The sequence below is a fragment of the Quercus lobata genome, chromosome 8 (assembly GCF_001633185.2).
Source record: "Quercus lobata isolate SW786 chromosome 8, ValleyOak3.0 Primary Assembly, whole genome shotgun sequence".
NCBI lineage: Eukaryota > Viridiplantae > Streptophyta > Magnoliopsida > Fagales > Fagaceae > Quercus > Quercus lobata.
In genome coordinates, this window is record NC_044911.1 from 27440198 (window position 1) to 27449720 (window position 9523).

General features: G+C 32.8%; 1 protein-coding gene across 1 annotated transcript; it reads right to left on the reverse strand.

The window, feature by feature from the left end:
* Positions 1-2339: 2339 nt before the first annotated feature.
* LOC115954755 (protein ALP1-like) lies at positions 2340-2990 on the reverse strand. Its single transcript, XM_031072686.1, has 2 exons — positions 2891-2990; positions 2340-2811 (listed from the first exon to the last, which is right to left on the reverse strand). Exons 1-2 carry the CDS (start codon positions 2979-2981, stop codon positions 2360-2362), a joined length of 543 nt encoding a protein of 180 aa, XP_030928546.1. The 5' UTR covers positions 2982-2990; the 3' UTR covers positions 2340-2359.
* Between the last annotated feature and the right edge of the window lie 6533 nt (positions 2991-9523).

Consider the following 9523-nt stretch of genomic DNA (forward strand, 5'->3'; position numbering starts at 1 on the left):
TTTTTTTTGATGAATCGTCTGAGTCACTTTTTATGAGAAGGTGCGATTGCAATCAAATCATCAAAAGTTTGATGGCCGGATTGTGTGATTTACACGTAAGTAAAATATTGTACACTTTTTTTGTTTCATAACGAATATTGTACACTTTTGTTTAGTTTATCACGTAAGATTTACTTTCATAATACAATATAAAATTATAATTATCTTAAAAAAATTTATATGACTCTTTTCCTTTTTAAGGTATATTGTTTTAGTTTTTATGACTTGCCAAATACTTCTTATGATTTTTAGTGTAACATAAAAAATGTAAAAATATATGAATATTACCTTATTTTAGATTTTTTTTATACATCCATAATTGGGAGATAAAGATTTGAATGGTAGATGTTTTACTTAAAAATATTAGAAAATGCCAGTAAAGCTACAAAGCTTTTGATACCCTATTTAGATTTTAGTTAGTTTAAAGGATAATTTTTATTTTTTTCTTAAATAAGAAATTTAAAATTGATGACTTACCTTTTTTCAAAAAAAAAAAAATAATAAAATTGAATATACAAGGCTTAATGGTAAATAGAATAATAACGAGTGAGCAGTTTAACTAACGCGTAAATACTATTTTTATAATTATGCAATTTAATATTAATTATGCTTATTTGTGTAAATTTGGAAAAACTTATAAATGTTTTGAATAGAACAAATAGCTTAAGGAGGAGTTGGCCATTAAGAGCATCATCATTAGTTATTGTAAAAATATACCATTTTAATAGATCAAAAAACTACTTAATTATTTTAGCACATCATTTTACAATACATCTTACATCACATCTTCTATGTTAGATCTGAGAAGAAATCTGATATGCGAGAAAAGAGAGAGAAGAAAGAGAGTGTGAGGTTTAAGAAGAGAAGAAATTAAATATGTGAGAAGAGAGAAGAAAGAAAGTTAGAGAGAGGAGAGAGAAATAGAATAATTTGTTTTAGCATTTGTGTTCTTACACTTCTAGAGCATTGACATCAGGTGTGCCAAATACTAAAATGCCAAATCAATTTGGCATTTAACACACTACTGTTCCAATAATAATAGATTAGTACAGTTGAGTGTGCTAAAAATTTTTAATTCAATTTAATCTCTCTCACCAACCTCACAGTGTATTACAGGGTTAAATTTTTCACTCAAACTTTTGCCTATGATGCCCCCAACTCCCTGACTTAGTCACAACCAACACCGCATACACTGCAAGAAATACTTAGAACAAATTCTTTAGGGTTACACACACACAGTATACACTATGTTTACAAGGAACCCACCCCTAACCTTAATTACTTAATCTCAAGTACAAGGGAAACCTTTCACAAGCCTAGAGAAATACATAGAATTCTCCCAAATGCCAAATACACTTTGCTGTTGACAACCCCATCAACATTAGGGTCCTATACACAGAAATAACTGTTATGACAGTTATTGTTTAGGTCTTGGACATTCTATCACTTGTGGTCTGACTTAGGACACCTTTAACTAATGTTGTCTTGGTCTTCTTTCCACGATTTTAGCCCCCTACACAGCAAGTCTAAACATCAAGAAAACTAGAAATTGCTTGGTAATTACTTAGTAACTGCTCCTACATATCTTGTAAAAAAAAAAACCATCTGTTAACTTTTCCCAAATTTTTATTTGAAAGAAACTTATGCCTTAGATACTTGTGATTTGATAATTTCAAAAACATTAAAATTTTGAGATATTCATTTTTGGAAGGCAAATTTGCTTAGGCTAGCGTTATGGATTGATCACTTATTGCAAAACCACAACGTTTGAAAATACTAAGGGCCTGTTTGGATAAGCTGTTTCAAAATGTGCGTTTTTAAAACTAGCGTTTTTAAAACGTGCGTTTTGAAAACTCCATTTTAAAAACCACAGATAAGTGTTTGGTAAAAATGTGAAAATATGCGTTTTCTATTTTTAAAATCATATTTAAGCGTTTGGATAAGCTGTTTTAAAAATAGCTGTTTTGAGTGTAAATTCCAAAAAAGGGCTTAACTATTTTTTGAAGGTTATATTGTCATTTTTCCTATGATCAGTGTTTTTTTATTTTTGAAAATATGTAATTAAGCTTAACAATTACATTAATAATAACAACAATAATAATGTTTTCGTTGTTGAAATTCATGGAGAGAAGTTTATAAAATTTAAAATATTAAAAATAACTCATCAAGAAAAAGATATTAAAATGATTAGGAAAATAATTATATTAAAATGTTAATTGCCAACAATATCAATACTAGACAATCCATTATAATAATAAAAAGGTTCTTATTTGAAAAATCAAAAACCAGAACACCAAAACAGAAATAATAAAAATATTGTTTACAACCCACAAATGGATCGAGCTATTTTGTCACGAACAAATTTCATCTCCTCATCTTGTATATTTTCAACGTTTGCTTGTCTGCTACTACCTTCTCCACTACTATTGCTTCTTGGTCTGTCCAAGTCATGTTCATCCCAATTGAATCCCTCATCTTCCCTATCATGTTTTCTGATAAAATTATGCAAAACACAAGTAGCAACTATAATGTTTCTTTGGTGCTTAATGTCATAAGGTGGCATTTGCTTCAAAATTTTCCATTTATTCTTCCAAACTCCAAATGTTCGCTCAATTGCACTTCTAAGTGATGAGTGAACATAATTAAACCTCTCTTCTATGTGATTCCCTCGACCAGCTCGTCGAAAATCTGAAAGATGATACCTCTGTCCCTTATAAGGTGGCAAGTATCCTTTCCTTAAGGGGTATCCAGCATCAACTAAATAATATTTTCCTAGTAAAAGAAAAAAAAAATGTAAGATGTACATAAATAATATCCTTCATACATGTTTAATATACAAAAATTTATATACCTGGTGGTGGTTTTGGAAAGTTGACAGATTGTCGACGGGTAGCATCTAAGAAAATACGTGTATCATGTGCTGCACCCTCCCATCCAGCCATAACAAATGTGAAAAGTAAATCAAAATCGCTATCATACAACAAAAGCCCACAAAAGTACCTACCTAATAGTAACTTCTTCACAAGAATGATGAATTAGGGCAAAACTTTGTCTCCGGTTACAAATTGCTTGGACAAATTTTTCTCAACACTTGTGCAACTTGTGTACACTTTAACGGCCCTTAAAATAATCATTTTATATGTCTAGGGTTAGAAGAAAAGAAGGCCCAAACACATAATCACAGATTAGAGTTAAAACAGAACTGAAATTTTGTTTTTCATAAAGCTCGACAGATAGGTGTCTGTCGAGGTGCTGTTGAGCCACGGGGCTGGAACAGCTTCTTAAACTCAATGGATAGCTAGTTGTTGAGCTTTAATGAACAACACTTCTTTAGCTTGAATCTTGGAAAGACTTGCATGTCTTCAACACTTGATCTTGAAACACAGTTTCTTGAAGTATTAAACACATCATAAATCTACCCAAATACAAGTATAGTACGTTTTGTTAAAGGATAAGCCAATTACGTAAAATAATGATATATGTTCTTAACAAGTGAATCACATATGTCCTAACATTTATACCCTACGGTGCACATACACAGCTACTTCTTCACAAGAATGATGAACTAGGGCAAAACTTTGTCTCCGGTTACAAATTGCTTGAACAAATTTTGCTCAACACTTGTGCAACTTGTGTACACTTTGACGGCCCTTAAAATAATCTTTTTACATGTTTAGGGTTAGAAGAAAACAAGACTCAAACACATAATCACGGATTTGAGTCAGAACAGAACTGGAATTTTGTTTTTCATAAAGTTCGACAGATAGCTATCTGTCGAGGTGCTGTCAAGTAGCTGTCGAGCCACGGGGCTGGAACAGCTTCTTAAGCTTGATGGATAGCAAGCTGTTGAGCTTTAATGAACAACACTTCTTCAGCTTGAATCTTGGATAGACTTGCATGTCTTCAACACTTGATCTTAAAACACAGTTTTTTGAAGTATTAAACACATCCTAGATCTACCCAAATACAAGTAAAGTGTGTTTTGTTAAAGGATAAGCCAATTACGTAAAATAGTGATATATGTTTCTAACAAGTGAATCACATATGTCCTAATATTTATTTTTCAAAAATAGATTTTTTGCTCAATAAAAGTTATATTTTCCATCTTAACATCTCTTAAGTCAATTTGTAATCTGATTGGGCCTTAAACCAACCTTAGATCTTAGAATTTCAGTATCATTAGGGAATGGAGGCCCGAGTTGTAACAGGTATAAAATACGGTGTCTACAGAAGTGAAGCTGGTTAAGGTTGGATATAGTTTCTTAGTTTCATTTATGGGTTGATTTGAAATGGTAGGTTCGAAGATCAGTAAGATGTGAAGGGGAGTCAATTTTGTCGGAGCAACCACTAGGGATGACAACGGCAGCACCCGATGAGAGTCTAATTTGGGTGGCTATTTGATTGAGAGAGAGCAAACGGGTTTGGGTCTATTGTGAGTAGTGATTATGTGTGATACCACCTGTTCATTGTTTTGTAAAATGTTGATGTGTCATGCTATGATTGGAGGATGTAAACTAAGGGTTTTATACTACATCCTTATCAAATTCTGACTCATTTTTCAATCTCGAAATTTAAGCATTTTCTAGTCAAGAAAAAATAATCATTAATATCAATCTAAAATATTTCTTCGATTTTGAAAATTAATTCTAGAAAGAGAGAGAGTAGAGAAATGGGGGCAAGATCCCCTTGCTTCGGCTAGCATGTCCAGTAGTATTTAGAACCCAGAGGTATTGCGTAATTATTCATTCCTCTTGGAGGACCACGTCGTCAATTTCCAATAATATTATGCAATGTGCCAAAATTAATTGACTAATAAGTGTCCTTTTCCTCTGGAAAATAAAAATAAAACAAGTACTCACTCACATCTCACCTACAACAACCCATTGTAGTTCTTATTTATTTAAAAAAAAAAAAAACCCTTTGTCCTCACTGGTGACATTCCTTAATCATCTTTTGATCAAGGCCTTCTATTAATAGTGGCAAAGTCATCAAGAACAAACAAACTGTGGTTAAAATCGCAATCAACCAAGTGTGTTTTTGGCAAAAATTAAAAAACTAGTTTATTTTACTATTCAGGTTATTTTTGCTACTATTTATGGACCCCACTACACTTTTTGGTACTATTTATGAGTCTCATTGTACTATTTCAGCTAACTTTTACTTTTATCTATAGTACTTTCAGCAAAAAATTTTCAATTTTAGCAAAATAAGAGAATCCCAAACAGACCCCAAGAAAGAGAAGTTGTACATGACAATAGCTCAAAAGATTCTTGTTTGATTTTTATCAATTGGGATTTCTGTATTGGGTAGTGTGGGTAACGTTAGAAATCAACACTAACTCTCGTCTCTAGAAATTTCTAGAGTTTCTCTTAATCTCTCTCCCCGGAATTCTCTAGAGCTACCCTATATTATTTAATCTCAGCCACATATTCTTAATGGGTGTAGAAGGTTGGTGAAAGAAAGATATTTTTACTATTACTAAAAGATAATAATGGAATGTGTTGGAGAATTCAAAGTCAGTGAGTTAACCGACTTTAACCCATGTATAAATAATATGAAGCAAGTGTGAAGTGTGAGCCTGTGAGGTGAAGCACCGGTGAAGTGTGTGTCATAAGCACCGTGACTAGTGTGAAGTGAAGAAAATAAAGTCAAGAGTGGTTATGTCATAGTGTTAATAGCTAGGTGTTTAGAAGTAAGGTGTCAAGTGTGTGCAATTGTATTTGGTGAGTAAGTGCCATGTGTGCAGTGAAAGAAAGGTGTTTTGTATGTACTAGCGTTAGTGAGTCAAAACATTAGTGCTTGTAAAGTGTTGTAATTCAAAGATTCTAGTGCAGAAGCGTTTCTGATAATTGTGTGGATTTTCTATAGGAAGATGAAGATCTAGGGGTTATAATTATGAGTTGCATCTTTGATGAGTTTGGCCTATTATTGCCCAATAGTTTGGACATCTCAAAGCTTCTGCAAAATCTTAATTAATTAATTTATTTCTTATTACATAGTATTTCATAGTATTGGATTGCCATAGTCACCGAAGTTCAAATCAAATTCACGCTTCAATGAATAGTACACTTAGTCAATTAATTTTGACACAGCAAAATATTATTGAATGGAGAACCATTGGACATTGACGACATGGTCCTCTAAGAGCATTGAATAATTTCTCGTTAGATAGTGACAACTCCATTAATTTCATTTATTTACACATTTTCACAATTTTATATATGCAAGGAGCACATACAACTGATACAAGGGTTACCTTTGCACTCATGTGTGTCACCATTGATTAATGCTCATACCAATTATAGGTATTTATTGGGTTGGAAGTAGGGGTGGAAATTTTTATCCATATTTATGAACTCACCCATTATTCATCTAATTTGGATTTAACCTAACCCATTTGAATATTTGAGTTAAATAGGTAAAGACCCATTAGGTTATTTAATTATATGGATCCTAAGAGTATCAGCATTGGACAATGCTAATGCCAAATATTAGGAGAATTTGGCATTTTAAGCCTTAAAGTGTTCTGCATCAGGGAATGTTAAACATAGGTATTGCAAATTTTTTTGCAATACTGCTATAGTACAATTCTATTTTTAGAATTGTACTGTAGCAGTATTGAAAAAAAAAAAAAAATTTAATCAACTTTCCCCGACATTTCTCTCTCCTCTCTCATAATTTCTGTTCTCTTCTCTCTCTTCCTTATCTCTTTCTCATCTGCTCTCTCCTCTCTTCAGACCCAAACATCATCCACCTCCCAACATCTCACAGTGGTTCATTTTTTCTAGTGAGTTGCGATACGACGGGTTCTGTGGTTGTGTTTTTTTTTTTTTTTTTGGCTGTGATCGGTGCTTAAAGGAAGTGGTGGGTATGGCTGAGGTGAGTTGTGGGTCACGGAGATCGGAGTGGGCTGAAGTGGGCCACGGCGTGGGTCACGGCATGGGTCGCGAAGATCGGAGATCGGAGTGGGCTGAAGTGGGTTGTGGGTATGACTGAAGTGGGTCACGGCATGGGTCACGGAGATCGGAGATCAGAGATCGAAGTGGGATGAAGTGGGTTGTGGTATGGTTGAAGTGGGTCACAGCGAGGTCAATGTTTCTGGGTTTTTGTTATGAGGCTGGGTTTCTGTTGTGACGCTGGTTTTTTTTTTTTTTTTAATATGGGATTTTTGTTCCGGTGGAATTTTAGAGGAACTCCTTTGTACATGTCGCCGGAATCAGTTAATCACAATGAGTACGAATCGCCGACGGATATTTGGGCTTACTGAGTTGTGGTTGTAGTGAGAATATTTTTATATTATTTTTATTTTACTTTATATTATTTTAATGTGTAGTATGGTAAAATAGAATTTTGGGATGCTGAAGGAATTGTAAAATGGTATGACATAAGTAATAAAGTGGCTTTTTGAGATGGTAAAATAGAGTAGGATAGAATTCTCTGATGTTGATGCTCTAATGGACAAACTCACTAATACCCATTAAAACCCATCTAAAATTTAAATAAACAACATAAAATCTAAATTTCTAGAAAATGACTAAAATACCCCTGAAATCTAAAAAATGACTAAAATACTCTTAAAACCCAAAAAATTACCAAAATACCCCCAAAATCCAAAAAATTACCAAAATACCCCCCAAAACAAAAAAAATGACCAAAATACCCATCGAAACCTTAAAAATGACCAAAATACCCATCGAAACCTTAAAAATGACAAATATACCCCCCAAAATCTAAAAATTACCAAAATACCCTCAAAACCCAAAAAATGACTAAAATACCCCCGAAATCCAAAAATGACCAAAATGCCCCCAAAACCCAAAAAAATGACCAAAATACTCTCGAAACCTAACAAACGACCGAAATACCTTCGAAACCTTAAAATTACCAAAAGCACCCCTAAAACCTAAAAAATGACAAAAATATCTCTGAAACCTATAAAATGACTCAAACACCCCCGAAACTAGAAAAAATTACCCAATTACCCTGTAATAAAAAAAATGACTAAAAGACCTTCGAAACCCATAAAATTACCAAAACGCCCCCTAAACTAAAAAAAATGACCGAAATACCCTGAACCTAAAAAAATGACTAAAATACCCCCCAAAACCTAAAAGATGACCAAAATACCCCCCCAAAACCTATAAAATGACTAAAATACCCCCAAAACCTAAAAAAAAGACCGAAATACTCCTAAAACCTAAAAAATTACCAAAATACCCCATAAACCTAAAAAATGACTGAAATATCCCCGAAACCTAAAAAATTACCAAAATACCCTAAAACCTAAAAAATGATCGAAATACCCCAAGACCTTAAAAATGGCTAAAATAACCCCAAAACCAAAAAAAAATGACTAAAATACCCCAAAAACCTAAAAAAAAAGACCGAAATACCCCCAAAACCTAAAAAAATTATCGAAATACCCCTAAAACCTAAAAATTACCAAAATACACCCTACACCTAAAAAATTATCAAAGTACTCCCTAAACCTAAAATTCGACCAAAATACCTCCAAAACCTAAAAAATAATTGAAATACTCCCGTAACCTAAGAAAATTACCAAAATACCCTAAAACCTAAAAAATGACCGAAATACCTGAAAACCTAAAAAATGACCAAAATAACCCCAAAACCTAAAAAAAAAAAAAATGATCGATAAAAACCCCTAAAACCTAATTATGACCAAAATATCCCTAAACATGTTAGATGACCGAAATACGCCTGAAACATCTAAAATTACCGAAATAGAGGTTTAGGGTATTTTGGATGTTTCAAGAATATTTTCGACAAATTAAAGGTTCTAAAATTATTTCAGTAATTTAATAAGTTTCCAGGGAATTTCAGTACTATTTTAGGTTTCGGGGTTATTTTGATTATTTTTTAGATTTTAAGGGTATTTTAGTCATTTTTTAGGTTACGAGGGAATTTCTGTCATCTTTTATGTTTTTGGGTTATTTAAATAATTTTTAGATTTTTTTTGGTTATTTAGGTAAATTTCTAGGGTTCAGAAGTATTTTGGTAATTTTTAGGTTTTGGGGTATTTTGATAATTTTATAGGTTTCGGGAGTGTTTTGGTCATTTTTAGGTTTCGAGAGTATTTTGATCATTTTTTGGGTTTCGGGGGTATTTTGGTAATTTTTTGAGTTCAGGGGGTATTTTGGTCATTTTTTGAGTTTTGGGGGTATTTTGGTCATTTTTTAGGTTTTAGGGGTACTTTGGTCATTTTTAGGTTTTAAGGGTACTTTGGTCATTTATTAGGTTTTGGGGGTATTTTGGTCATTTTTATAGGTTTTGGGGGTATTTTGGTCATTTTTAGGTTTCGGAGGTATTTTGGTCATTTTTTGGGTTTCAGGGGTATTTTGGTCATTTTAGAGATTTTGAAGGTATTTTGGTCATTTTAGTGGGTTTTGAGCATATTTGGTGATTTTAGAGATATCGGGGTATTTTGGTTATTTTAGAGGTTTCGTTGGTATTTTACTCATTT

Bases quoted from the DNA above. Each gene is read 5' to 3' on its own strand.
- LOC115954755 (XM_031072686.1), bottom strand. From the start codon at position 2,981: ATGGCTGGATGGGAGGGTGCAGCACATGATACACGTATTTTCTTAGAT. The intron at 2,812-2,890 runs GTATATAAATTT...TTCTTTTACTAG, and splicing joins CTTTCCAAAACCACCACCAG to GAAAATATTATTTAGTTGAT.